At 47.6% G+C, this 26,186-nt stretch overlaps 6 protein-coding genes, 1 long non-coding RNA gene and 1 pseudogene across 10 annotated transcripts; 7 read left to right on the top strand and 1 right to left on the bottom strand.

The window, feature by feature from the left end:
* The first annotated feature begins 31 nt into the window (after positions 1-31).
* Positions 32-1,779, top strand: LOC9631835 (histidinol-phosphate aminotransferase, chloroplastic). The gene is made up of 9 exons (XM_002966906.2): positions 32-197; positions 247-330; positions 400-554; positions 626-723; positions 778-886; positions 943-1,100; positions 1,152-1,294; positions 1,355-1,495; positions 1,553-1,779. Exons 1-9 carry the CDS (start codon positions 63-65, stop codon positions 1,682-1,684), a joined length of 1,155 nt encoding a protein of 384 aa, XP_002966952.2. The 5' UTR covers positions 32-62; the 3' UTR covers positions 1,685-1,779.
* A 1,679-nt stretch (positions 1,780-3,458) lies between these two features.
* On the top strand, positions 3,459-5,335 carry LOC9635036 (adenosine deaminase-like protein). The gene is made up of 12 exons (XM_024672243.1): positions 3,459-3,598; positions 3,649-3,722; positions 3,780-3,871; positions 3,948-4,007; positions 4,070-4,243; positions 4,312-4,388; positions 4,438-4,507; positions 4,562-4,675; positions 4,731-4,797; positions 4,849-4,953; positions 5,005-5,160; positions 5,207-5,335. Exons 1-11 carry the CDS (start codon positions 3,480-3,482, stop codon positions 5,124-5,126), a joined length of 1,074 nt encoding a protein of 357 aa, XP_024528011.1. The 5' UTR covers positions 3,459-3,479; the 3' UTR covers positions 5,127-5,160; positions 5,207-5,335.
* A 306-nt stretch (positions 5,336-5,641) lies between these two features.
* On the top strand, positions 5,642-6,698 carry LOC9635037 (11-beta-hydroxysteroid dehydrogenase 1B). Its single transcript, XM_024672245.1, has 4 exons — positions 5,642-5,896; positions 5,944-6,075; positions 6,131-6,295; positions 6,357-6,698. The coding sequence occupies exons 1-4, from the start codon at positions 5,840-5,842 to the stop codon at positions 6,639-6,641; spliced, it is 639 nt and encodes a 212-aa protein (XP_024528013.1). The 5' UTR covers positions 5,642-5,839; the 3' UTR covers positions 6,642-6,698.
* Positions 6,699-7,509: 811 nt separating this feature from the next.
* On the bottom strand, positions 7,510-7,983 carry LOC112345381. The gene is made up of 4 exons (XR_002992027.1): positions 7,966-7,983; positions 7,845-7,906; positions 7,699-7,780; positions 7,510-7,649 (listed from the first exon to the last, which is right to left on the bottom strand). It is a non-coding gene; the product is annotated as an uncharacterized LOC112345381 (long non-coding RNA).
* A 242-nt stretch (positions 7,984-8,225) lies between these two features.
* On the top strand, positions 8,226-9,577 carry LOC9635038 (annotated as a pseudogene).
* Positions 9,578-13,051: 3,474 nt separating this feature from the next.
* On the top strand, positions 13,052-18,053 carry LOC9631836 (phospholipase A I). The gene is made up of 18 exons (XM_002966910.2): positions 13,052-13,656; positions 13,705-13,852; positions 13,917-13,995; positions 14,056-14,209; positions 14,258-14,467; positions 14,521-14,766; positions 14,812-14,974; positions 15,027-15,287; positions 15,341-15,462; positions 15,521-15,682; positions 15,735-15,939; positions 15,998-16,134; positions 16,190-16,331; positions 16,381-16,563; positions 16,619-17,069; positions 17,127-17,340; positions 17,390-17,479; positions 17,538-18,053. The coding sequence occupies exons 1-18, from the start codon at positions 13,075-13,077 to the stop codon at positions 17,967-17,969; spliced, it is 3,981 nt and encodes a 1,326-aa protein (XP_002966956.1). The 5' UTR covers positions 13,052-13,074; the 3' UTR covers positions 17,970-18,053.
* Positions 18,054-18,125: 72 nt separating this feature from the next.
* LOC9635040 (glutamic acid-rich protein) lies at positions 18,126-20,413 on the top strand. 2 transcript variants are annotated; one of them, XM_002966911.2, is made up of 7 exons: positions 18,126-18,512; positions 18,579-18,833; positions 18,880-18,956; positions 19,026-19,107; positions 19,197-19,268; positions 19,336-19,446; positions 19,504-20,413. In XM_002966911.2, the coding sequence occupies exons 1-7, from the start codon at positions 18,393-18,395 to the stop codon at positions 20,377-20,379; spliced, it is 1,593 nt and encodes a 530-aa protein (XP_002966957.1). In that variant the 5' UTR covers positions 18,126-18,392; the 3' UTR covers positions 20,380-20,413. The 2 variants fall into 2 exon arrangements, with proteins under 2 accessions (XP_002966957.1, XP_024528128.1); XM_024672360.1 differs by having other exon boundaries at positions 18,892-18,956.
* Positions 20,414-20,511: 98 nt separating this feature from the next.
* On the top strand, positions 20,512-23,133 carry LOC9635041 (importin subunit alpha-1). Of its 3 annotated transcripts, XM_024672359.1 has the most exons (10): positions 20,619-20,822; positions 20,886-20,982; positions 21,038-21,129; positions 21,190-21,321; positions 21,377-21,562; positions 21,628-21,791; positions 21,846-21,924; positions 21,985-22,241; positions 22,290-22,663; positions 22,725-23,133. In XM_024672359.1, exons 1-9 carry the CDS (start codon positions 20,619-20,621, stop codon positions 22,660-22,662), a joined length of 1,584 nt encoding a protein of 527 aa, XP_024528127.1. In that variant the 3' UTR covers position 22,663; positions 22,725-23,133. The 3 variants fall into 3 exon arrangements, with proteins under 3 accessions (XP_024528126.1, XP_024528125.1, XP_024528127.1); XM_024672358.1 differs by having other exon boundaries at positions 20,512-20,982; positions 22,722-23,133; XM_024672357.1 differs by having other exon boundaries at positions 20,512-20,982.
* Positions 23,134-26,186: the final 3,053 nt, after the last annotated feature.

Consider the following 26,186-nt stretch of genomic DNA (forward strand, 5'->3'; position numbering starts at 1 on the left):
ATATGTTTATATTGGGACGACCACATAAAATGGAAAGCAAGTGATTTAGGGTTTAAGGAAGAATGCTGGCGAGAATCGCTTGCAGCGGGCCAAGCATCCCAATGTCGATGGCGCCGGCCACACCAGCGGCGGGATGCGGTTTCATCCGGAAGCACTTGCTGGATTTGGCGCCTTACAAGCCGATCGAGCCGTTCGAGGTATGATTCTTCCTCTTGCGTCCCGAATTCTCCTCTCCTGTGAATGTAGGTGCTGTCTGCCAAGCTTGGAAGGTCTCCAAAAGAGATCGTGAAGCTGGATGCCAACGAGAACCTCTACGGGCCTCCACCAGAAGTATGTAGATTGAGAGCCTTAGAATTTTTTCCCCTTCTTCTTTTTCTAGTCCTTGTTTGTTTGACACAGGTGATGGAATCCTTGGGAGGAATGGACTTTCCAAACATTTATCCAGATCCAGAGAGCAGGCGGCTTCGAGCAGCTCTTTCAGAAGACTCGGGACTGTCTATGGATTACATTCTTGCTGGCTGCGGTGCCGACGAGCTCATCGATTTGATCATGCGGTAAGTGAACGACTCCTAGCGTGCTTTTTTTTTTCTTTTGCTCTTCACGAGATGGTTCTTCATCTCTTTAGTTGTACATTGGAAGTTGGTGACAAGATTGTGGATTGTCCTCCCACTTTCACAATGTATGCGTTTGATGCCGCTGTCAACGGAGCAAGCGTCATCAAAGGTCTTGTTTGCGATTCAAGTTCCTTTAGTCTGTTCTTTGCTAAAGCTTCTATAGTTCCGAGGTTTCATGACTTCCGCATCGATGTTCCTGGTATCGTGCAGGCAGTGAAGGAGCACTCTCCAAAGCTGATCTTTTTGACATCGCCAAACAATCCAGACGGGAGGTAAGTAAGAAAATCCTGTATGTCAAGTACATGTTTTGGCTCTATTTTTTCTTCAGTTTAATAACCGATGAGGATCTCATGGCCGTTCTTGCTCTACCACTTCTCGTTGTTCTGGATGAAGCATATATTGAATTTGCAGACCAACCTTCCCGGATGAAATGGGTTCAGGACTACGACAACCTCATCATTCTTCGGACTTTTAGCAAGCGTGCCGGTAAGTAACCCGGAAATAAAATCTTCCGACAAAGTGTTTGTGGTTTTTCAGGACTGGCTGGATTGCGCGTTGGATATGGTGCCTTTCCATTGAATCTCATCCAGTACTTATGGAGAGCAAAACAACCGTATAACGTGTCCGCCGCGGCAGAAGTAGCTGCCTGTGCTGCTCTAAAAAATTCCTCTTACCTCGAGGTATGATCTCCATGCTCTAGTTTTATCTGTTTTTACGATTCTCAAGCTTCTTTACTCCAGGAGGTGAAGAGATCTCTGATACAGGAGAGAGACAGGCTGTTTGAGCTCCTCCAGACAGTGCAATACTTGTCACCATATCCAAGCTGCTCCAATTTTATTCTTTGTTCCGTCTCTGGCAACCGCAGCGCCAAGGAGCTCAAGGTAGACAGTATTTTCAAAGTGAAAAAGAAAGCATTTGGCTCAGTATTGTAAGTGCAGGATGGATTAGCAAAAATGGGAGTGATGGTTCGCCATTATGATAACGCGGAGCTCAGGAACTACATCCGAATCTCGGTTGGAAAGCCAGAGCACACGGACGTTCTCATGAATGCTCTGAAAGCATTTGCTTAATATTTTTGTGACCTCCAAAACACTCATATCATGGAGTGTAAGAGGTTAATGTTCTCTTGATTTTTGTTAAATTTATAGACTTTTAATTACATTGGCTAGCCAAGGAGCAAAAGAGTGTCGATTTTGCTCGGTCTTTTGAAGAATAATTTTTTAGCAGTAATGATTAATTTATAATATAAATAAAAATTACTAAAATGGATTTTTAAAAAGTATACTTTTATGTAATTTATATTTTGTGTCCGTTTTGATTTGTATATTATGGCTATTATGAATTTTTTAATTGTGTTATACAAGCTTCTGGTAAAGAAAATGATAGAGCAAAAAACTGAATTCCCTAATCTACAAAACAACCGTATAATTGTCAAATTCTTGCTAGAAATCCAGCGCTTCTAGCATTACAATGACTGGATAAGTTGACCACTGACATAAGGCACCCCAACTAGAATCCAATAAGGTAACTCCAGGGAACCAAACACAGCTTGTTTGTTGGACTCTTCCTGCTGGCCATGCAATTTGCACGTTGGATTTTGGTGAAGCCTCCCTTGATGACAAACTTCTTGGACAATTATGCATTGTATTGTACTGTGTTGTATCATGTTGAGACCCAAAACTTTCTCCATAGCCAGGGCCTCAACAATCCCCTCGAATACATATAATTTTGAAAATCATGAATTGAGACAAAAAACATTTCAGTTTCAAGCATGGAGCCAACCTATAGACGATCTAAGGCCTTCTACATCCCTTATTACACTGGGCTAGACGTTTCTACAACTGAGCTTGCAAGGAGGGCAACTGAGGCATGTTGGCAAAGTGGAATGATTGTTAGGGAATGCAAGCTCTAGGATCACGTGTTGCTGGCAACAAAGTTAGGATTGGCATAACGCTAGGGTGGAGGAGTGGAATGATCACTGTTCCTCATCACCAGCAACATGGAATCCCACAAATATAAAGTACTGTGGTGGTTGTTATGCTTTTGTTTACACTTACATTTTTTTTTGTATTAGTATAAAAGAAAATCAGTTAGATTATTAGAGAATGTCTAGAATATACTTAAGTATATGCTTTATACCCTTCCTCTTGAGAGATAGAGTCCTGGCTCTAGGACCTACAGAACTGAGGGAATATTCCATTTGCCGCCATGTGAGTATTAGGGTCACGACCATTGGGGGGAAGTCCACTAAGGGGAAAACAGTCAATCATAGGAAGTGAAGTGAGAATAAAGGATGCCTCGACGAAGAGTTCCTCAGCGAAGCGCCCTTGATCGTGTGAATGAGCGCCTTCGGATACAAAGGGAAGAAAGAGAGCATCGTCAAGCCACCATGAGCATTTCCTGTCCTCACTGTGGGTTTACCTTAGGACAAACACCTAGTTCTTTGGGGTGTCTTCAGGACCATTAGAGCTTCTCCTCATAAGAATTTAGAGTGCAATAGCTCACTTATTTCATTTTTTTCTTTTGAATTTGTAGAGTTTTCTTGCAAAACAAGCAAGATTGAGGGTTCTAGCAGCAAGGGATCCCTAGGATGGATAAGAGTTCATGCTAGTACGAATTTGGAGTGCAAGCTCACAGATCTAGAGTTCTTACTCATAAGTGTGAGTGGTTAGATCTAAAGAGATTATAATGGCGATCAAGAGAGAAGCTTTTGATATGAATATACTCTCGTGACTGGTATATTGATTATAAATAATAATGTTTAAAATTTACTTATATTATTAATTTAGTAGCACAATAAATACTTAAAGTAAATAGCAAATTTTAATACTAGTAGACATTTGCCCTAGCAAACGCGAAGAAGCAATGTCTAGCAATCAAGAGCAGCATCGAGCTCGCGACATTCTTGTGAGGTATTGCAAGAGGCTGCCCAAGATTGAGCTCCACGCGCATCCCAATGGCAGCATCAGGGATTCCACACTACTGTGAGATTTCTCTTTTGTTTTGGGACGAAATGTGTAACTCCGGTGTGTAGGGAGCTGGCTCAAGAGCATGACCAGCGTGGAACCATCTCTTCTTATCCAAATGTCCGGGAAATCATACTCAAAGGTTTCCAGACTCTTTTCTCTTTTTTTTTTGGGCTCATTTCTTTGGTGCCTGTTGCAGAAGACCGATCACTACAAGAATGCTTCAAGCTTTTCGACGTTATTCACGTTCTTACCACGGACCATTCATTTATCACGCGAATCACGAAAGAGGTCCGTAAGATCTTTTCCTCTTTCTTTTTTCTTTCGTTGTTTAAGCGGAAAGAGAAACTAAAGCTATGAAACGCAGGTGATAGAGGATTTTGCTGCCGAGAACGTTGTTTACCTGGAGCTGCGTACGACACCAAAGGTTTGTGACGCTCTGTGATAACTTCTTTTCAACTTTAGCTTTTAATTCAGTCAAGCTTGCAGAGCAACGTGTTGACAGGGATGACAAAACGCTCCTACGTCGAAGCCGTTCTTGCGGGAATCACCAAAGCCAATCTGGTTCTTTGTGAAAACCATCAACTTCATGCTCATGGAATTCAAGTACGGCTTCTATTAAGCATCGATCGTCGAGAGACCACGGACCAGGCCATTGAAACTGTAAGCTGTTAACTAAGTAAGCTGTCTCCTTTTTCTTTCCTTTCATTTTATTCACGTCTTAGCTGTAGGTGAAGCTTGCGCTGGAAATGAAAAGCCACGGGGTTGTCGGCATAGATCTTTCTGGGAATCCTGTCACTGGAAACTGGTATAGATTTAGTTTCTCAAGTCTTAGCTCACTTGTTATTACCTTGTAGGAAGACGTTCTTGCCTGCATTGACATATGCTAGGCAGTGCGGCCTCCCAGTTACGTTGCATTGCGGAGAGGTACCCGTTGTTCTAAGGTCTATGTTATAATTCTCATCGGTATCAACACTGCAGGTGCACAATCCAGATGAGGTAGAAGAAATGCTGGCCTTTCATCCTGACAGACTAGGACATGCATGTGTCCTTCAAGAATCTCAATGGGAACGGCTGCACAATCTGCGAATTCCGGTCTCCTTCATCTTTATTTTTTTTGTTGAGCATTTAAAGTTTTTATATTTTGCAGGTAGAAGTCTGTTTCACTTCAAACCTTCGTACCGGGTGCGTGAAATCCATCTGTGACCACCATTTCGGTTTGTTATGTCCGCCCCATTTAAATTTTCTCATGTGATCTTTTCTATCAGCATGGCTTTACAAAACTCACTACCCTTTGGTCATCTGCACTGACGATCGAGGGGTATTTTCCACCAACCTCTCCTCTGAGTACGCCATTGCAGCAACCAGCTTCGGTAACTACTCGTCAGATGTATGTCAATAATGTTTCACTAACAATTCTCCAGATCTATCGGAACACGATTTATTCGAGCTGGCAAAGAATGCCACGAGATTTATCTTTGCTGAGGAGCCTCTAAAGCGGCACTTGGATCGGATTTTTGCCGGTGTGGAGCCGAACTATCGTTAGAAACACCCAATTTCTGTGAGCGACAAACTCTTTGGTACGCTTTTGATTCTCTACCTGACGCAGATAGTAATTCTCAACAGGTGTCCAAATGCTAGATTGTGCATGCATGCACGGAGAGGATTATATATCAACCAGGGATTGTCAGATCACGCGGGAGGGTGTCGAAGCTATCGATCTTTTTTGTAGTTTCATCCGTAGGTAGGGATGGATTTGGTGCAGTTTTTTCTTAACCTGGTGGTTCCACCGACGGGACTCTTCTTCCTAGCGCTCGCATGGCCTCCTCTGACTTTTATGAATGCTTGCCACTGGTTTCTAAGCTTCGTTTTCAGAGAGAATGTCCGAGGTAAGGTTGTGGTTGTCACGGGAGCAACATCGGGAATTGGGGAGGTAAGCAGCTTCTTTTCTATGGTTTTAATTCACTGCTGGAGTTTTGCAGAAACTAAGCTATGAGTATGCCTCCCATGGAGCTAAGCTGATATTGGTCGGAAATCAAGAGGGCTTGCTTAGAGATGTGGCTGGTAAATGTCAGAGGATCGGTGCTATGGATGTTCGAATCGTGACTGCTGATCTCGGGCACGAGGAAGAATGCAAGCGGTTTGTTGAAGAGACAGTTCATCAGTTTGGACGCTGTAAGTTTTGTAGTATCGGGAACTTCCTATTTTGCTCTGAATTTTCTTTCTGTAGTGGATCATCTAGTAAACAACGCTGGGATCATGCACAGCTATCTGTTCGAGGAGGCTGTTGATGTGTCCAGCTTTCAGTCGATAATGGTAAAGTATGGATTTCGCTTTTAAGTCACTTAATGCTGTTGGTTTAGGATGTCACATTTTGGGGATCAGTTTATCCTACTTACTACGCTCTCCCTCACCTCAAACGCTCGGGAGGTAAAGTTGTGGTGAATTCTTCGGTATCAGCTTGGTTACCAATGCCACGCCTGGCCATCTACAATGTAAGCTTTGCTTTCCAACTTATATATTATTTAGATGCTTAACAAATAACTCCAGGCCGCCGAAGCTGCGCTGCTGAATCTGTTTGACACGCTGCGTGTCGAGGTTGGAAACAGCGTTGGTATCACAATAGCAACCCCGGGATGGGTCGAGAGCGAGATCACTCGAGGCAAGTTTGTCTCTGCCGAAGGCGAGCACGTAACAATGCCTGACCTGAGAGACGTAAGTGAACCAAACTGGAGTTCTGACTTAGTTCCACATCTACAACTTCCTTTCCTCGCAGGTCACCGTGGGACCTGTTCCAGTCACTTATGCCGAAGAGTGTGCCAAGGCAATCTTCTCGGGGACAGTCCGTGGCGCTCGCTACGTCCGTGTGCCTTCCTGGTATGGAGTGACGCTGCTCTACAGAATCTTTGCTCCTGAGCTCATCGAGTGGACGTATCGATTGCTCTTCGTGTCTCCGGCTCCTGGCACTCAAGTTCCTGCTGCCAAGCTGATCATGGACGTTCCCGGCGCGAAAGAGATCTTGTATCCTTCGTCAATTGTTCATCCCCAAAAAACCGAGTAATTTGCTTTGTGTGTTTGGAATATTCTGAAAGAAATTGTCAATATTTGGTTTCTATTTCTAAATATTAAACTGCTAGACCCTTTAGGTTTGACGAAAAGGATTATCAGCGATGGAGAGCGTGGACAAGAAGACCAAAGCTCATAGCGTGGCAGCGATGGAGAGCGCCAAAGGTAACAGCGACGCGATCAAGAAGAGAAAGAACACGAAAAGGCAGTGAGAGGAGGAGGGACAAGCGGCCAGGGCCCCAAAGAGAAAGCGCCGCCAGGAAGTAGTGGGCATCCCAAAGAAAAATCAGGTAGCATGTAACATTGATGGGTTAGATATCACTTGGCATCAAGATTTCCATGACTTCTGGCCACGACCGACATCCAAGCTACTGGCACCGGACTACCTCCACTGCGCTGGAGCTCAAGAGCTTTACAGGCTCCTCACCCAGGAGCTCTACTGCATCCAGGAGAGAAGAGATTGCGACGATCATGACAAGAGGAACGCCCAGCTTTTGGTGGTGATTGATGAGGCGACTCGAGGACTTGTGCCACTCGACTAGATGTGCTGGAGACAAGATCTGGTATGGAGTCCAGATTAAGGAAGGTGGAAGCTTGTGCACGCTGTTCAAGTATATGTTTGATGGGACGAGAGCGTGCATGATCCGGGAGATGTCCAAGGAAATCCATGCCCAAAACTGCATGAAGAAGACAAACAACACAATCCAAGAGATCCTGTCCCATATCACGGGGAATGGTTACTTCTCTCCAATCCGTGTGGAAAGCATCCACCATTGATCTAAAACAGTGTATTTAATGACTATCAAAATGGAGAACAAAAAATAGTGTGTTATTTCTAGCCTCTCTCTCTCGATCGATTGACATTGTCAAAGCATGTTTCGCTTCTTAAATTCCTGATGCATCGCTTCACCAATCTTGGCTGGTGATTCTACAACCGTGACTCCCGCAGCTTTCAGTGTTTTGATTTTGTCCTGGGCCGTGCCTTTGCCTCCCGAGATTATAGCTGCAAGGAACACACCATTTATCTTTTATGCTTGAGATTTCAAGCTTACCTCCAGCGTGACCCATTCGACGCCCGGGCGGGGCTGTCAATCCTGCAATGAAGGACACTACAGGCTTTTCCGTCCCACTCTCCTGCAAGAGTGTCCTCCTCAAGTTATGTCCAAGGCGTTATACAAATTAAGAGATCGAGTTTCACCTTGATAAATTGCGCAGCATGCTCTTCCGCGGTTCCACCGATCTCTCCAATCAAAATAATGCCTGGCAAAGCGGAAAGGACTTGAACCGACACTCGCAGCGTAAATAAGAGAGCGTAATACCTTCCGTTTGTGAATCCTGGACAAAACGCTCCCAACAGTCCACGAAATTCGTTCCGTTGAATGGATCGCCTCCGACGGCCCAGACCGACAGCAGTCGTTTGAAAAACCTGCAAAAGAAGAAAAGAGAAAAGCAAAGGATGTCACATAAGCTAACTCTGATAAAACGAGAAAATGTTTCAGTACCGCTTCGTAAGTCAGTGTACCGGACCGAGAAACAATGCCAATGCGACCCGCATATTATTGGAATTTTTTCATACATTATTGGCTTCATCTGGAAGCACTTGCTGGATTTGGCGCCTTCCAAGCCGATCGAGCCGTTCGAGGTAAGATTGTCGAATTCTCCTCTCTTGTGAATGGCCAAGCTTGGAAGGTCTCCAAAAGAGATCGTGAAGCTAACGAGAACCTCTACGGGCCTCCACCAGAAGTATGTAGATTAAGAGCTCTAGAATTTTTTCCCTCTTCTTCTTTTTCTAGTCCTCGTTTGTTTGATCCTTGGGAGGAATGGACTTTCCAAACATTTAGATCCAGAGAGCAGGCGACTTCGAGCAGCTCTTTCAGAAGCCTCGGGACCGCCTATGGATTACATTCTTGCTGGCTGCGGTGCCGATGAGCTCATCGATTTGATCAAGTGGTAAGTGACCGACTCCTAGCGTGTTTTTTCTTTTTCTTCTTTTGCTCTTCACGAGATGGTTCTTCATCTCTTTAGTTGTACATTGGAAGGTGGTGACAAGATTGTGGATTGTCCTCCCACTTTGACAATGTATGCGTTTGATGCCGCTGTAAGCGTCATCTTGTTTGTGATTCAATTTTCTTTGGTCTGTTCTTTACTAAAGCTTCTATAGTTCCGAGGTTTCATGACTTCCGCATCTATGTTCCTGGTATCGTGCAGGCAGTGAAGGAGCACTCTCCAAAGATGATCTTTTTGACATCGCCAAACAATCCAACTTCAAGGTAAGTAAGAAAATCTTGTATGTCAAGTATATGTTTTTGCTCCTGTTTTTTCAGTTTAATAATCGATGAGGATCTCATGGCCGTTCTTGCTTTACCACTTCTTGTCGTTCTGGATGAAGCATATATTGAATTTGCAGACCAACCTTCCCGGATGAAAGGTTCAGGACTACGACAACCTCATCATTCTTCGGACTTTTATTAGCAAGGGTGCGGGTCGGAAATAAAATCTTCCAACAACATGTTTGTGGTTGGCTGGATCGCGCGTTGCAAATGGTGCCTTTCCATTAAATGCAATGTGCCCAGTCAGTGGAGACACCAAAGGGCTGGAAGAGGTGGCCATGTTTAATGCCAAGATGGCAACGGCTTCAGCTCCTTCAGGGGATCACTTTTTCGTGGCATCCAGCAATGGAACTCACGCGGACAAGCTGAGGAAGAGCGGCTGTCCAGTGCTACATCTCCAGTATGGTACCGAGGGGATTTGAGCCACTGCGGCCGGGGCTGCTTGTCAGGGCAGCAGCAGCGCAGCAGGCTCGAGGGAGCTGGTGAGTGCGAGTCTGCTGGCTGCGAAGCTCAAGCAGAGGAGCGGTGTGGGCGGCGGCAATGGCGAGAGTGGCAGCAGCGTCTCGAGCATCGTGCAAGAGATTCTAGCGAGGGAGATTAGCTCTTCAAGCTCTGGAACAAGCGCAGCATTCTTACGATATATTTCATAATTCTTCCAACTTCGGGTTTGCTCGCGGCTAATCCTGGCCATCTGGATTGGAGAATTCCTTGGATCGCAGCTGAATGCCAGCAGAAAGAAGGTCCTGCCACCTTCAGCTCTTCTCGCTAGTGCTCACCATATGGGGAAACAAGGTCGCAGTGGATCCACTCTTTCGAGCTACCGATCCAGACCTGCAGCAAGGATCCTTGATCTTTCGCACGTTTGTGCAAGTTCACGAGGTCCTTGGCCTTTCTCAGGTCTTTTTGATCCGGAGGATCCATTCTCGACAACTATATGGCTGCAAATCATATCATATGGTATGGAGCAGTCTCATAGGAGGAAGATCCCTTGTTCAAAAGAAGATACCAAGTAAGAAGAAACAGAGGTCCGCCCCCAGCGCGTTGAGCAGCAGCACCTCCAGTGATGATTCGAAGAACAAAGTACGCACAACCGCTCCGCGGAAAGTTCCCTCTGCCAGTAAACAATTGCAACGTCAAGCTTCTAGGGAAGGGAAAAGAGGACTACCTTTGACCTCTAGTCACGTGCGCCCGCATTTTAGCCTTTTTTGAGGATCATTTCTACAAAAAATAAAAAGATAAAAACCGATCTTTCCTTCTTTTTAACTTACCAAAATTCTGTTAACACCAACATTGGAGCTCGTTCTAAGCGGCAGATAACCTGATAAATAATTCTCACTCTTTTTGTTCAAGCTTTTTCTTAGCATCGAGCCCTAGCCAATACAGCAAGACGTTATACATATGGCTAGCACGGTAACGCCAGCGACTTTGTGAGTACCTCACTGCCACCATAAACTTTCACGATGAGTTACTTGTCATCCTTGAACCTGCATGTCCCACCAACAGTAGATAGGATGATTTGATGGGTCCTGAAATAACTGTTATTATCATATGCTTGACTTTGCCAAACAGGGCAATGGTTTTGCTATCTGTCTTTCTGGTTATTGCATAAAATTCCTTTCATTTCCTGTTTGAATCCTGGCGAAACCAGAAGTGATATCAAAATGGAATTCCTAGGGCCAGAAAGATAATAATTTTTTAAAGAAAATCACATAGAAATTAGGCGGCGCAGAATGTGCAGAAGGAAACACGAAACAAAACAATCTCGGGGCTACGATTTTCTAATTGCGGTTGCGTAGCCTGAGCAGGTATCCTTTCATCCTTTCTCCGGGCTTGGGTCAGGGAAAACCAAGGGATATAGTTTCAAGGTTAGAAGATCCACCTCTTCACTTATTTTGACAACTAAGCATTGTCTATGTGTCTCTAAAAGTGAAATGGTGATGTAGCTGCCTTTGGAAATCTCTTCTGTGAACGTCATAATGATGCCACCTTCGTCCACGTCCATACGATAAAAGTGGAGCGCAGCCAGCCCAGAAGACTTGTGGCATCAAGCGTCTCCCTGAGGGAATTTCGAAACTCACAAGCAGCCAGAATATTTTATATCAGGAAAGGGAGATACTACAGTTAACAGATGATCAACCTGTATTAAGGTGGTGTTCTTTGGGATGAGCTGCACCAAGTGCACCATTCCACGGAAAGAAGCATGTATTGATAGCATTGATAGCTGAAGTATTCAATGAAGTACCAAAGTCACAAATATCAACAAAGCTAGCTCTCTCAACAAGAAATGGTTAGTTTAATGTTTATGGTTCTTGGTGGCATTTCTACATGATCCAGGATTGAATAATTAGAATAAAACGAAATACATTCTGTTGATGATACTATTCCAAGGTTCTATTTTTGTCCTTTTGGCACGCAATAGCGAAACTTTGCAAGGGTCCAGAGCGACCAATGAACAAGGATGATAATGACAAAGGCAAGAGAATTTTATTTAGAAAAATCATATCAACAAAAACACGTTCCAAGGTGGAAATTTCTTCTATTCTATCATCTAACGTCTACCCAGATTTTTGAAAGGGAATGGACACTCAACCTTTCAAACGGTTTGCCTGGATCCAACGCTGAAGTGTCCACCGGAGCACATTCCACAAGATCAAGCCACGACTTCCAGGCCCCAAACAGGCGCGGGTGCCCATCTCGGTCCTCGCTTCCGCCTCACGGCCTGCCTCTGCCTCCCATGTTGGATCGCACTGCCTGCTGCACGCGCAAAGGATCCACCACCGTCACCTTATCATCAGCCATAGAGCTTACCTTGATGTCAAGGGTCAAGAAACACTCCGTGGTAGCCACCCCGCTGAAAGGCGGAGATTCCCTTGCAAGATCAGCAATCGCAGAATCGGACTGCCTGCACTTGACCCGGTTGTGCACCCTCACGACTCCCTTGTCATCCGTGATGAAATGCTCGTCTCCGCAGTTGCAAGCCTCGGCCACAACCGCACTGTGCCTTTCCGCAGCCCCTCAACGTCCTGCTGCGTCATGAGCTCCTTAGCTCTTCTTGTGGATCCTGTGGAATGCATTGAAGCAGAGCTTGGAGTTTGCGAGCTGCCTGACCCCGTCAGTCACCTTCTCCAGGCCGACGAGCTTCAGCAACGACGTCCCCAGAAGCTCGGAGTATGATAATCCGCGCTATAAGCTCACCGTTGCATTCTTCATGGCCTTTTCAAGTGGGATATACAGCTCCCTGCTGCGTCCTTCATCATCCCACTTGCGCATGATACGTGCCGTCGCCAGTGAAACTATTGGCTCCATAGGCCAATCTGCTCCCATCCACCTTGAAAAGCGTCATAAGGCAAGCGTAGAAACCACGGAACAACGTGGATCAAAGCTGAGAACACACCGGGATCCCAGCACTGCAAGTGCCATCGTCTCCGACAGCTCAGCCTGACCGCTTACGTGCTTGCCATAAGCACCGGCTCCTCCAAACAGCTTGTCGCGGCAAATACAGGTTGTGGTCGAGCAGTATCCTGGCCTCGTCAAACGCAAAGAGCACCCGGACGCTTATTCTTCCTCAGCCTGGAGCTCACCAGCGTCCACCGGAGCCACTCTCTCAACAGCACGGCTCTCCCAGTCTTTCCAGCACTTGCCTATCGTCCGGCCCTTGGCATCGAGCAAGCCTGCACGTCCGCAGCAACAGCTCAATCCTTTCACGGATTCCCAGAATGCTTGCCTGCCTGACAAACTCCGGGATCGTACCCTATGTCAGTGTCCTGATCACAGCATCCCGCGGTGTGATGCTCGAGTCGGCCCCCACGACGCTGAGAAACTCCGCCAGGCAATAGATCACCCACATCCCTCCTTGACCCCACCCGCATCTCCACGCGCGCAAATGTACCATCGCCCTCCGCGCGATTAAGCAGATCGTGCCCACCAGATCAGGCGGCCCAAGAGCCCTAAATCCACTAGGGTTTTAAAAAGGCGGGAAAGTGATTCTACCTTTGAAATTATCGTCAGGCACTGCCACGTAAGAAATGCCACATCTACATTGATAGTCCACGTCAGCGGAGCTTTAGGGTTTATAGTCCCCATTTTCTCAGCTAGCGAATGTCTTGGGGGCTGGGCTGGAAGCGCCCGGTCGATTCATTCCACCTCACGCTCGGCTATGGCGAGCAATCCACTAATCTCCGCAGCAGGCAGGACAAGGCTGAGGAATCTGAGAGAGAGAGCCAGAAGGCGCAGGAGGATCAGGAGGAGGAAGGGAAGAAGCGCAAGCAGCTCGCGCATCTTGTTCTTCCCGATGCGGCAGATCTAGCATCGGAATGTAGATTTCGCTTCCAATTCGACTGGTCGGCCGCCGACGACGACGATCAGACCGCTCTCAAGCTCCAATCCCAGCTCATGGTGGCGTTACCGACGCCCCGGGACGAGGTATGCGTGAGGCTTTTCTTGGATTTGGAGGATCCGGACGCCGTGAGGGTGAGAGTGAGCATGGGAGTGAGGGAGAAGCGTGAGCATCTCAAGGTCTTATCGCTGTCGCGAAGCATCGGGTCGGGAGGCCCTCCGGTGGAAAATCTTGGAGTTCTATCCAAGCTTTTGGGGCCAGCCAATTTCGCCGATAGCGCACTTGCGAATTCGCAGCAGTGGCACGCGCTCCAGACTTTAAATCTTGCCAATTGCTCGCTCACGGTATGGTCTTTATCTTTGACGTCTCTATTCATACAAACGACAATGCAGGTGCTTCCTTTGGAATTGACCAAGCTGCCAATGCTACGAAAGCTCCTGCTTGACAATAACAAAATCAGCGCTCTTCCAGCGGCGATCGGGCAGCTCTCGCATTTGCAAGTTCTACGTGTGGATCATAACATGCTTGTTTCGTTGCCTGGTGAGTAGTTTCTTCTTGTCTTTTCCTTTTGAAGGTACTATATATCATATGATTGTTCTTTCAGCTGAGCTCAAGCAATGCGCGGCATTAGAAGAATTGTCTCTGGAGCATAACAAGTTGCTGCGCCTTCTTCTTGACTTCAGGTCTTGGTAGATGCATCTCCTCTTGCAAGGAGGCTGAAGTGGTCGCTGTTTGATTACCAGAGCAATGACCAAGTTGAGGCTGCTACAACTTTTTGGCAATCCCTTGGAATTCTTGCCTGAGATCCTACCGTGCGAAGCCTTGCGCATTCTTTCGCTTGCAAATGTTCACATAAAAGCAGACGAAGATCTATCCAACATAGCCATAGACATTGAGGTATGCTTCTGTTCGTGTGTATTGATTTTGTTTACCTTCTTCTTGCAGACCGAGAATGCGTCGTATTTTGTTCAATCAAAGCACAAACTCAGCGCCTTTTTTGCTCTAGTATTTCGGTTCTCGTCCTGTCAACATCCTCTTTTGGCATCAGCGCTTGCGAAGATTGCTCAAGACCCTGGCAACCGTGCAGAAATGGGAAAGGACGAAAGTGCTGTTCGCCAACTCTTAAGCATGATACTAAGTGACAATCGCCACGTGGTACGTACGAGCTCAACTTTTGCTCCTGTTTCCAATAGCCTTGAAATTCTCAGGTTGAGCAAGCGTGCGTGGCACTCTCGTCTTTGGCAACAGAAAACCCCATAGCACTACGACTAATAAAGGCTGATACTGTCGAGTCCATTGAAACTGTTTTGAAGTTCACGGCTCCCGAGCTTCTTACTTCGGTTCTGAAAGTTATTGTCAACCTTGCTTTCTCGTCTGATGTCATTGCGTCGAAGATGCTTACTAAGGACATTTTGAGGCGTCTAAAACAGCTATGTGCTCATGAGAACATAGAGGTTGGTCTTTCCGTTTTTGAGATTACAACTAAGCTCGGTGTACAGGTACAACGTCAAGCCTTGTTAGCTGTAGGAAATCTTGCATTCTGTCGAGAGAACAGACAGTTACTGGTAACTTCAGAAAGCTTACGAGATTTGCTTTTCCGTCTATCTGGTGCCACAGATTCACGTATATCCAAGTCCGCTGCACGGGCCTTAGCTATACTAGGTAACGAGTGCTCTCTCCAGTCGCCTTTTCAAGTCGTATATTTCTATTTCAGGTGAGAATGAGTATCTCAGACGAGCAACAAAAGCCCGTTCTGTTTCGAAGCAAGGCTTGAGAATATTGGCCATGGACGGGGGTGGAATGAGGGGTCTTGCAACCGTGCAGATGCTTAGGAAAATTGAGCAAGGAACTGGAAAACGGATTCATGAGATGTTTGATCTTATATGTGGCACATCGACGGGTGGAATGCTTGCCATTGCTCTTGCAATCAAACAGTTTAGCCTTGACAAATGCGAAGAGATATACAAGACGCTGGGTGTGTACTTCAAATTCTTTGTAAGCTGCTTTTCTGATCCTCATACATTTCAGGAAAAGTAGTGTTTGCCGAGCCGATTCCAAAGGACAATGAAGCAGCCACTTGGAGAGAGAAACTAGATCAACTCTATAAAAGCTCGTCACAGAATTTTCGTGTTGTGGTGCATGGCTCTAAGGTGAGGCGCTTAATCTCTTTTACTTTTCTTTTATTGATGGCAGTCTTTTTCTCTGCAGCATCATGCAGACCAGTTTGAACGCCTCCTAAGGGAGCTTTGCGCGGATGAAGAGGGCGACCTTTTGATAGAATCTGCAGTTAAAGGGGTTCCAAAGGTATTTGTGGTATCGTCGCTAGTCAGTGTCATACCAGCCCAACCATTCGTGTTCAGAAATTACCAGGTACGTAACACTTTCTGTGAGTTTAACACGGTTCGCTGAACTTTTAGAATAGTACCCAGCGGGAACTATCGAGACAGCTCCATGGACTAAGGAAGGACCAGCTGTATCAGTTTCAGGAACACCTGCAACTGCCGCTCCTTTAACAACTCAAGTAGGTCCGAAAAGATGTGCATTTTTGGGATCGTCTAAGCACCGTATATGGGAGGCTATAAGGGCATCATCTGCTGCTCCTTACTACCTGGATGATTTCTCTATAGGTACATATCGAAAATGCAGCAGTAGCCATATGTTTTTTCTTTTTCTTTTTTTTGGCAGATACAAATCGATGGCAGGACGGAGCTATCGTTGCAAATAACCCAGCTTTGATTGCAATTCGAGAGGCACAGCTTCTTTGGCCAGACACTTCTATTGCATGCTTAGTGTCCGTTGGATGCGGAAATGTTCCAACAAAGGTTCTGTGGTCTTTTTTCCTTTTCGTTTCAATGCACTGAACTGCTAGGATTTCAGGCTCGTGGAAAAGGAGGCTGGCGATATCTAGATACCGGCCAGGTTTTGATCGAGAGTGCCTGCTCTGTCGAGCGGGTAGAAGAAGCCTTGGACACGCTTCTGCCTTTGCTTCCCGATCTTCAGTATTATCGTTTTAATCCTAGTTAGTATTTATGAAAAGGCTCTTCTCGTACTCATGCTTGCTTTTCCAGTTGACGAGCGATGCATTATGGAACTGGACGAAACTGATCCGGCTGTTTGGCTGAAACTTGAGGCAGCTACTCAAGAGTATATCGATGCGAATATTGCTTCATTTCATGCAGTCTGTGACCGCCTACTGAAGTTGTCACTAGAAGAAGGAGCCCGACCAGCAGCCAAGGGATGGCCTTCGAAGAGTACGTAATCATTTTCAATGATGCTGAGTGATGCAATTTCTTGAATGCAATGCAGAAAATGACAGTCGTCCAGGACTGGGATGGAGACGCCGACTTCTTCTCGTGGAAGCATCCCGTAGTCCCGAGATGGCGAAGCCTTTCAAGCATACTCGAACTTTGGAAGGCTATTGTGCTCGCAACAGCATCAAGATTGAGGTCGTTAGTAGCTCCGGTGGAACCTTACGCTCGGCAGCTTCTTCGTTCACGCCCTTGACGTCGCCATTATTTTCAAGCACACCGTTTCCATTCAGTCCTGACATCGCCTCACAGATATTGGGCCGCTCGGAGGTTCCACCTCTCAGCCTTGATGGTTCAAAACAACTTCACACGCCTCCAGGTTCGCCTCCTTTGGGACCTCGGCAGCTTTATGGTCCAGTGGCAACGTTGCACGAGAAGATCCGAAGTTCTCCCCAGATTGGAGTAGTGCATTTGGCATTACACAGCGACCAGATCGGTCTAGTCCTGAGGTAAATCTTTCTAGTCACAAAAACTTGCTTGCTGATCAACTCTGTTTTCCCTTGCAGCTGGAGGACTGACATTTTTGCAGTAGCTGAGCCAGGCGACATGGGCGTGGAATTTCTCCAGAAGGTGACAACAAGCATACGCCAGTCCTTTGTAAAGAGCCATGGGAGCAAGAACGTCCAGCTTCCAACGTACACTAAGCTGGAAGACTTGGTGTCAAGACACCCTCGTTTCGTACTAGATGGAGCGCTACATTGTTTTATGGGTCGGATGCAGGTATTGTAAGCTATTTCCTTAGAGGATCTCTGACACGGGTGAATGGTAGATGCTAAGCGATGGCCAGGAAGTTGGATCGTACCTCTTTCGTAGAGTACTTCCCGATGCTCATCTCACAGCAGACGACGTCCGGTGGATGGTTTGTTTGTTTAGTTTTCTACTCGTCCATCTCTTACGCTTGATGAAAAACTGTGTAGGTAGGGGCATGGAGAGACAGAGTGGTGGTGTGCACCGGAAAGTATGCCCCGATCCCAAGCCTGGTGAAAGCGATACTGGACGCAGGAGCCAAGGCCGTGATCGCTCCCATTGCCGAGCCGCCGGAAGTGAAAGCCGCCGAATGTGGAGGAGAGAAGGCCGACTTTGAGATTGGCGAGGAGGAGGAGGAGGAGGAGGACGGGGTGGAGTTCGTCCACCACAACGAGGGCGATTGGGAGGACAGTGACATTGACGAGGGGAGCGAGAACAAAATGGAGAGGCGAGAAGTGGAGGAGCGGGGATTGTCGGCCTTCATCTCGTGCCTCTACGACGAGCTCTTCAAGAACGGCGTTGGAGCGGAGAGCGCGTTGCAAAGCGCCGTGGATTCGCATCCCAAGCAGGCCTATCGCTGCATTCTCCCGGCAAAGGATTGAAAAGAGAGAGTCAACGGTCTAAGATTTTTTGACTTGTAAGTATATTCTTTTAGTAAGCTCTAATACGAGTCAACGGTCACAAAATATTCTGCCACGCGGGACAACGCAGTCTGATCTGTGTTGCCGCTGCGTGTCATTTTTGGACCTTTTTCCTTCCAAGAAACCCTAGTTAGGGTTTTAAGGGATGCCATTAAGGGTGCGCATTTAGATCGAGTCCTTAGCCATGGGAATATGCCAGACATTTTAATCGCAAGCACCAACATTTTGTGTAGATTCGGTTCGGTCTCTTTCTCTCTTTTCTCTCTTTTCTCTCTCGCCTCCTCTGTCGTGTTCTTCGATCCCTCCCCAGGGGGAGTTTTTCCATCCGGCATTGATCGAGAGTTCTTTATAGTGGATCTTTCTTGAGGATCACACGGAAATCTCATGGGAGATGCGACAGGCGCGGTTGCCGATCTAGGTTCCCAGGCGCTGCCGGACAGCTCGGAGCCGCGGCTCGGATCAATCCAGGATGATCCAGATCCTGCTCCAAAGAACCACGCCGAGGTAAAGCTTCCTCTAGGGTGTAAAGATCCCTGACGATCGGCGCTGGGATCGAAATAAATGTGCCAGGGTAACGGCAATGGATACAAGAAATCACTCTTCCCTGCCGCCGGTGGAGCTGGAGCTGGAGCTGGGGCACCGAAAGGGAAGAGAAATTCTCTCCTCAAAGGCTGCTCGCCTCCGGCATCGACTCCTCGCTTGAAGGCTTCTCGATCCAACTTCACTGTGCCGCAGCCCTTTTCTCTCACGACCGAGAAGAGAGCCACCGCCGCCGGATCAAAGCCCACTGGCAATGGTGTTCCCACCCCGTCAAAGATTTCCCAGGTAGCCTTGTGCTTTGGGTGTTCTTTCTCACGATCATTTGGCTCAGCTGGTTCCGCAGAAGAGCACGCCCAAGAAAGGAGACTTTGCTGCTCATCTAGCGAAAACCTTCGCTGCTTCTCCGAGGTAGAGTTCTCTTTCTTTCTTCAGTTTGGTTTTGGATGTCTAAAGGATTGGAGCTTTTTTATTCTGCAGTCCTGATAGTCTAGGACTCACTCCAAAGTCCAAGGCCGAGTTTGTGTTTAGATCTGATGAGCGTGCTCAGAAAAGAATGGAGGTATGGTTTTTCGTGGTTTTAAAAGCCTGGTGCCTGGATCGTGACTGTTCGTTATTATTGAGTGATTGGTTCGTGGCTCGCTGTTCCAGTTTTATGCGAACTTAACGGAGAAAACGAGAGCAAGAGAAGCGGAACGGAACCGAATCCAAGCCAGCACCCAGGTATATAAGCACGAGAGTGCCGTTTCTTTCCTTTGCGTTTGCTGATGGTGAAAGCTTGGCTCTACAGCAACAAGTGGCAGCGGAAATAAAGAAGCTGCGCAAGGATCAAACCTTTAAAGCCACACCAATGCCGAAGTTCTATCAGGAGCCACCGCCTGTGAGAATAGACGTGAAAAAGGTCTGCTGCTGCTTTCCTGGCTAGACGGGCATGACTTGCATGTTTCTTTGTCTATAGACACCTCCGACGCGGCCAAAGTCTCCCAAGCTGGGAAGGAGGGGATCGGGTTCGTCCAGCACTGAAGCTCCACCGAAGATCATTGCCCGGCGCTCGAGCGACGAATACGACGTGAGTAAAGTTCCAGATCAATTTGTTTCTCCCGAGCTCACGGCCCCGGAGAACTACGCAAATGATGCTGCCGAGGTAGGATCGGAGCACAGCTCTCGAAAGTCCGACGGCACTCTCGTTCCAAAAGCGGCTCTCTCGGAAGACGAGGATCATCTTGTTGACGCCACTCTCATTCCCAAAGCCGCTCTCTCTGAAGGCGAGGATCATCGCGACTCCACTCTCATCCCCAAGGCCGCTCTCTCGGAAGACGGAGATCATCACGACGCTACTCTCATTCCCAAGGCCGCTCTCTCGGGAGACGAGGATCACCACCACCACCAGGATCATCATGTAGCTCAAGACCAGGAAGTTCACGAGGTGGACGATCACCACCACCACTTGCTGGAGACGTCGAGGTCGAGCAACGAATCGCCAGTGTCGGCTGTGGAAGACGAACTGGACGCTGCTTTCCAGCTCCCGGTGTCCAGCTCGCTGCTCGACGATGGTGACGACGATCTCCAGGAGCTGGGAAGTGAGGATGATGATCCCGACGAGGAGTTTCCAAGCCCGGCGAGCGATCAGAACGATCGCGAGGAGAATGTGAGGGTGTTTATCAGCGAGGAATTCCGGCAGGCTGCTGCTCACGAGAATGACGATGATGATCGTCCAAACGACGAGGAAGAGGAGGAAGAAGAAGAAGACGATGAAGAAGATGGAAGTGGAGCTAAAGTTTATGTCAATATGGATGGAATGAGAGCCGAGAAAGAAAACGAAGGACGCCACTAATGAAAGGAGAAATAATCCATGCTTTGTTTTCTCATTCTTTGGAGAACGCCACCATAGGAGAAGAAGAAAAAAGCTCCGCTCTCTCTCTCTCTCTCTCTCTCTCTTGTTTCTTAAATGGACGAAGAAATCGTGGCCCTCCATTTTTTCTAATAAGCCCCATTCCTTAGCCTAGGGTTTGATGCTTTGCGGCTAGGGTGTGCCCGTCTGGTCGTGGCTCGCTCCGCCGGCGCTCTCGCAGGATGTCGCTCCGGCCGCAAGCTCGCACTGAGGTGAGAAAGAAAGGATACAAGAATGCCGTCGATCCGGATGAGGCGCGCCGGAAGCGCGAGGACAACATGGTGGAGATCCGCAAGAACAAGCGCGACGAGAATCTCATGAAGAAGCGGCGAGAGGGCATGCAGCCGCAGCACTTTATGACGCCCGGATCGATCGTGGAGAGAAAGGTATGCGCGTCTCTGGATTGGGGCGAGGGTGATTTGATTCACTGGTGGTGTGATTTCCTTCAGCTGGAGAGCTTGCCCGTGATGGTGAGCGGTGTCTGGTCTGACGATCCCAACTTGCAAGTCGAGGCGACGACCCAGTTCCGGAAGCTACTGTCAATTGGTAGCTTTTGATGAAAATCTATTTTTTCTTGGTACTGACATGGGTGTTTGTGAAGAGCGAAGGCCTCCGATCGAAGAGGTCATCAAGGCAGGCGTGGTTCCTCGATTTGTAGAGTTTTTGAAGCGCCACGATTTCCACCAGCTTCAGGTATGCCCATTTTTTTTTCCTTGCGGTGTTTGGGTCGTTAATAGGAGTTTTAATGAGCAGTTCGAAGCTGCCTGGGCTCTTACAAATATTGCGTCCGGCACTTCCGATCACACGACGGTGGTTATAAACCATGGAGCTGTGCCTATCTTCGTGCAGCTTCTTTCATCTCCCAGTGAGGATGTCCGCGAGCAGGTGATTTTTTCCTCTTGTATTTCCAAAGCTTGGAATCTGACATTGCCTACCGCAGGCAGTATGGGCTCTTGGCAATGTCGCTGGCGACTCTCCGAAGTGCCGAGATCTCGTCTTGAATAGCAATGCCATGATGCCTTTGCTAGCACAGCTGAACGAGAATGCGAAGCTGTCTATGCTGCGCAACGCAACGTGGACGCTATCAAACTTTTGTCGTGGCAAGCCGCAGCCGAACTTTGAGCAGGTATGTGGGTCATTTGTAGGCATGTCGATACAAATTTGATCGTTGGTCGGTGTTGTTTCTTGCAGTCGAGACCTGCTTTATCTGCTCTAGAAAAGCTGATTCATTCGACTGACGAAGAAGTCCTTACTGATGCATGCTGGGCTTTGTCATACATATCCGATGGTACAAACGATAAGATTCAAGCTGTCATTGAGGCCGGTGTGTGTCCACGTCTTGTGAGTCTACTCATGTAAGTCGTGTCTTTAGCTGTGACTTTTAACTGGGCTGACGTTCCTGGTTCCAGGTATCCTTCACCGAATGTTCTCATTCCTGCTCTTCGTACGGTGGGAAACATTGTGACTGGTGACGATGTCCAAACGCAGGTAAACTTGAAACGGAACATCCTAGATATTTCTTACGCCTGTCTTTAAATTTATTTCCAGTTTATCATAAACAATGGAGCGCTGCCATATTTGTTACATCTTCTTACCAATGTTTACAAGAAGAGCATAAAAAAGGAGGCTTGCTGGACAATCTCGAACATCACTGCCGGCAACAAGGACCAAATTCAGGCCGTCATTGAAGCCAACATCATTCCGCCTCTCGTGGAACTTCTTGCCAACGCAGAGTTTGACATAAAGAAAGAGGCAGCGTGGGCTATTTCCAATGCAACCTCTGGCGGTACACATGAACAAATCAAGTAGGTTGTCAATGCGCTGAGACGCTGTATCTGACTCTGGAGACGCAGGTATCTCGTGAACCAGGGATGCATCAAGCCTCTGTGCGACCTTCTCAACTGTTCCGATGCCAAGATCATTGTGGTGGCCTTGGAGGGCCTAGAAAACATCCTCAAGGTCGGCGAGACGGAGAAGGACCTGGGAAACACTGGCTCCATCAACATCTACGCTAAGTTCATCGACGAGGCGGAGGGCCTGGAGAAGATCGAGAAGCTGCAAACCCACGACAACAACGAGATATATGACAAGGTGATCAAGATCCTCAACAGCTACTGGGTGGAGGAGGACGAGGAGAACGTCGCTCCAGGTGTAGCTCCGGCCCCCGGACCATTTGCATTCGGGAATCAGCCTACTGTGCCAAGCGGTGGCTTTAATTTCGGTTGAGGTATGTCTTTTCCTTTCCCTGGATCTCTCGAGTGACTGACTTGGTGTTTCTGTGGTAGAAGAACATCATCGAGTCGGGAGAAGAGATTTACTTGGTCCGCGATGTGAGCAGCATCCGCGATCTGTGGCAGACGAAGCTGTGCTGGTGTAAAGTCGAGTTGAGTTTGAGCTAGTCGATGGTCGACAAGCTTTTTGCAGACCCACCGGGGGAAGGAGAGGGTCTTGTAGAACAGCAGCAAGCTCTTGCTGTCAAAGCAACGTCTCGTATTTGAGACGGTGCTCTTGTCTTTGTTTAGCCGGACGTGCTAAGTGCGGTGGTCGTTGTTGTGGCGGTGGCGTCTCCTCCTTTGTCCGAGGATCGTCATCGCTGCTACTATTACAAGGAGTGGATTTTGGGTTATAAAAGAGTCTATTACAAATTCGATGTATGCAAGGATTTAAATGAATGAATGCATGAATGAGTTGAATGTCCTTGATGCTTCAAGCTTTTTGCAACTCCTTGGAAGACTTGAAGGTTTGGATCGCCAGCTTTGACTGCGTCGAGGAGGCTTTTGAGAAGATGCCGGCCAGAGATGCTGTGGTGATGTATGCCCAGACAGGGCATCTGGAGGCGTATAAGTCAATGTAATGATCCGAGCTTATGCCCAGCACGCAAAAGATTGTTTGGAAGATGCTTGGACTCTGATTCTTGCGCTTGCTTCCGAAAAACATATATATGACACAAACTGGACTCGACTTCACACCATCACAGCTTCGTCTGCCACAGATCACTGACGCTATTCACATCGCGGACCAAGCAAATCTCTCTTCTCCTCTCTCCTGCAAACGGGGCAAATGCAGTCCTGTTTGAAAGGATGCCTCAAAGAGACGAGGTAATGACATGCCCGAGCACGATGTAGTGGTGACAACCGCAATCATGAAAAGCATATGCCCGCTCCGGGCATCTTTACCGTGTGAATGTTTTCGAGGTGTCCTGGAGTGTGTTGGTTCTTGCGGTGAGCTAGATCGAGCGCAGCAAATGGTTGAGTTGACTTTTTAAACCATTCATTTAAACCCATACTTTATCGAAATACCCAAGAGACGATGCTGTGCTGGGGCATACGGAGCCGAGGAAATAAGTTCTTTTGAGCAAGGTTATCAAAGCAATTCCTCGCATCAATCCTTTTGACCCAACCATAAGCAGGCCGTCACAACAACCACATTCGTTTGAATTCCAATATCACGCGAGAGACGAGATAGTCTCAGGGACACAAAAAATGTTACGTGACCACGAGTCTAAACAAGCTGGTTCTCTCGAGCTCTCCCCGGAAGTACGGTATTCCAGGCGTCCAAGCGAGGTCACATTCTTGCAGCCATGGAGGCTTGGTACCAGAAGGCTTGAGTTTGTTTTGTTCGCTGGAGCCTCTTAATCCCAGGTCTATGCACCGCTCTAGCAGAGCTTAGGGAACGCTTGGACTTAAATATCTCTGGACAGATTCTTTGTGTTTGTTTTAGATTGATCATTCAATCTTGCAACACACTCCCACGCGCGCTGGAGCTGCGCTCGCGAATCTCGATTCCAAGCTGCTGCAAGAGAGAGATCTGCGGAAAGCATTTGGCGTGCAAGATCCAACCCGTCGAAGGAATGCTAAAAAAACGGCGTAAGCGTACCTAAAGACTTGGATTGGAACTGACAAAGACGATCTCAGATATACACTACGGAGAATGGTCCATTGTTGTAAATTAATCAACGATTTTAGTTGAAGCTCCACAAAGGAAGATTGAAGTTTCATGGCTTGAATTCTTTGAAACACTTCCCAGGGCGAATTCCTCCATCGTTTTTACAGCATTGGAGAATTTACAATATTTGAATTCGTCGTGTTTAGATCACGAGCAGGGTTTCTGGTGAGCCGTGTCTGGTCTGACGATCCCACCTGAAGCTACTGTCTGGTAGCTGCCTTGTTCTTTTTGATGGAAGTCTATCTTTTCTTGGTACTGACATGGGTGTTTGTGAAGAGCGAAGCCCTCCGATCGAAGAGGTCATCAAGGCAGGCGTGGTTCCTCGATTTGTAGAGTTTTTGAAGCGCCACGATTTCCACCAGCTTCAGGTATGCCCATTTTTTTTCCTTGCGGTGTTTGGGTCGTTAATAGGAGTTTTAATGAGCAGTTCGAAGCTGCCTGGGCTCTTACAAATATTGCGTCCGGCACTTCCGATCACACGACGGTGGTTATAAACCATGGAGCTGTGCCTATCTTCGTGCAGCTTCTTTCATCTCCCAGTGAGGATGTCCGCGAGCAGGTGAGGTTTTCACTTGTATTTCCAAAGCCTGGAATCTGACATTGCCTCGTACCGCAGACAGTATGGGCTCTGATACAAAAGGCAGCGACTGCTGGCAACGACTGCTCATATTGTATATATGAAGCTATATATACATGGGCTGTGGCAACTGCCTAATGCCACATCATCCTAACTGCCTAGCTAAGCATCTACCTGAGCATCTACTCTCAACACTCCCACTCAGGCGTGTCTACAAACTAAGACAAAGCCTGAACATAAGATGCTCAGCATGCATACAACTGATGAGGAAAACCTGCAAAAAGAAAAAACTCATCTGAACTGGTGGTACTCCACTGACTCCCACTCAAAGCGACTACATCTTGTTGCTCTAGGGCTTGCTGCCTCTGCTACTCTTGGCTGCTTTGCCATCACTCCTTTGGCTGTTGCTGCTCCTCTCTTGGAGCTCTTTTGCCACTGCTGGGCTTCTCAGCCAACTCTGCCGCTGCTATCTGCTGCCGCTCACTTGGCTGCTGCTGCTCCTCTCTTCGAGCATCTTGGCCACTCCTGCCGCCGTTCTGCTTCTCGGCCTGCTGAGTCACTGCTCTGCTGCTCCTGGGCTTCTTGGCTGCTCTGCTGCTCCTTTCTTGGAGCATATCAGCATCTTCTGCCGCTCCAGGGCTTCTGAGTCGCTACTATCTGCCACTCCTCGCTGCTGGTATGGCTCTGCCATTGCTTTGTTGCTGCTCTCTAGGCTACTCTGCTTCTGCCGTTGGCATCTGGAAGCTTCTTCTTCTTCTTCATCCTTCACAGGTCCTCAAGATCTGTGCTCCGATACCATGATACAAAAGGCAGCGACTGCTGGCAACGACTGCTCATATTGTATATATGAAGCTATATATACATGGGCTGTGGCAACTGCCTAATGCCACATCATCCTAACTGCCTAGCTAAGCATCTACCTGAGCATCTACTCTCAACAGGCTCTTGGCAATGTTGCTGGCGACTCTCCGAAGTGCCGAGATCTCGTCTTGAATAGCAATGCCATGATGCCGTTGCTAGCACAGCTGAACGAGAATGCGAAGCTGTCTATGCTGCGCAACGCAACGTGGGCGCTATCAACCTTTTTTCGTGACAAGTCGCAGCCGAACTTTGAGCAGGTATGCGTGCGAGGCATGTCGATACAAATTGCGATCGTTGGTCGGTGTTGCTTCATGCTGAATAAATTATCTGGTACAGAGAACTCATGAATCTGTGCTGTGTTTGCCTT

The sequence above is a fragment of the Selaginella moellendorffii genome, unplaced genomic scaffold (assembly GCF_000143415.4).
Source record: "Selaginella moellendorffii unplaced genomic scaffold, v1.0 SELMOscaffold_8, whole genome shotgun sequence".
Taxonomy (NCBI): domain Eukaryota; kingdom Viridiplantae; phylum Streptophyta; class Lycopodiopsida; order Selaginellales; family Selaginellaceae; genus Selaginella; species Selaginella moellendorffii.

Excerpts from the sequence above, each read along its gene's own strand:
- LOC9631835 (XM_002966906.2), top strand. The coding sequence starts at position 63 with ATGCTGGCGAGAATCGCTTGCAGCGGGCCAAGCATCCCAATGTCGATG. Across the intron at positions 331-399 it reads TCTACGGGCCTCCACCAGAA|GTGATGGAATCCTTGGGAGG; the intron begins GTATGTAGATTG and ends TGTTTGACACAG. Across the intron at positions 887-942 it reads CCAAACAATCCAGACGGGAG|TTTAATAACCGATGAGGATC; the intron begins GTAAGTAAGAAA and ends TTTTTTCTTCAG.
- LOC9635036 (XM_024672243.1), top strand. The coding sequence starts at position 3,480 with ATGTCTAGCAATCAAGAGCAGCATCGAGCTCGCGACATTCTTGTGAGG. Across the intron at positions 3,599-3,648 it reads ATCAGGGATTCCACACTACT|GGAGCTGGCTCAAGAGCATG; the intron begins GTGAGATTTCTC and ends TCCGGTGTGTAG. Across the intron at positions 4,954-5,004 it reads CATTGCAGCAACCAGCTTCG|ATCTATCGGAACACGATTTA; the intron begins GTAACTACTCGT and ends ACAATTCTCCAG.
- LOC9631836 (XM_002966910.2), top strand. The coding sequence starts at position 13,075 with ATGTCTTGGGGGCTGGGCTGGAAGCGCCCGGTCGATTCATTCCACCTC. Across the intron at positions 14,767-14,811 it reads GTGCTCATGAGAACATAGAG|GTACAACGTCAAGCCTTGTT; the intron begins GTTGGTCTTTCC and ends CTCGGTGTACAG. Across the intron at positions 16,135-16,189 it reads GCGGAAATGTTCCAACAAAG|GCTCGTGGAAAAGGAGGCTG; the intron begins GTTCTGTGGTCT and ends CTAGGATTTCAG.
- LOC9635037 (XM_024672245.1), top strand. The coding sequence starts at position 5,840 with ATGCACAGCTATCTGTTCGAGGAGGCTGTTGATGTGTCCAGCTTTCAG. Across the intron at positions 5,897-5,943 it reads CCAGCTTTCAGTCGATAATG|GATGTCACATTTTGGGGATC; the intron begins GTAAAGTATGGA and ends CTGTTGGTTTAG. Across the intron at positions 6,296-6,356 it reads CAATGCCTGACCTGAGAGAC|GTCACCGTGGGACCTGTTCC; the intron begins GTAAGTGAACCA and ends CTTTCCTCGCAG.
- LOC9635041 (XM_024672358.1), top strand. The coding sequence starts at position 20,619 with ATGTCGCTCCGGCCGCAAGCTCGCACTGAGGTGAGAAAGAAAGGATAC. Across the intron at positions 20,983-21,037 it reads CCGGAAGCTACTGTCAATTG|AGCGAAGGCCTCCGATCGAA; the intron begins GTAGCTTTTGAT and ends GTGTTTGTGAAG. Across the intron at positions 21,925-21,984 it reads GTGACGATGTCCAAACGCAG|TTTATCATAAACAATGGAGC; the intron begins GTAAACTTGAAA and ends ATTTATTTCCAG.
- LOC9635040 (XM_002966911.2), top strand. The coding sequence starts at position 18,393 with ATGGGAGATGCGACAGGCGCGGTTGCCGATCTAGGTTCCCAGGCGCTG. Across the intron at positions 18,513-18,578 it reads CTCCAAAGAACCACGCCGAG|GGTAACGGCAATGGATACAA; the intron begins GTAAAGCTTCCT and ends TAAATGTGCCAG. Across the intron at positions 18,957-19,025 it reads ACCTTCGCTGCTTCTCCGAG|TCCTGATAGTCTAGGACTCA; the intron begins GTAGAGTTCTCT and ends TTTATTCTGCAG.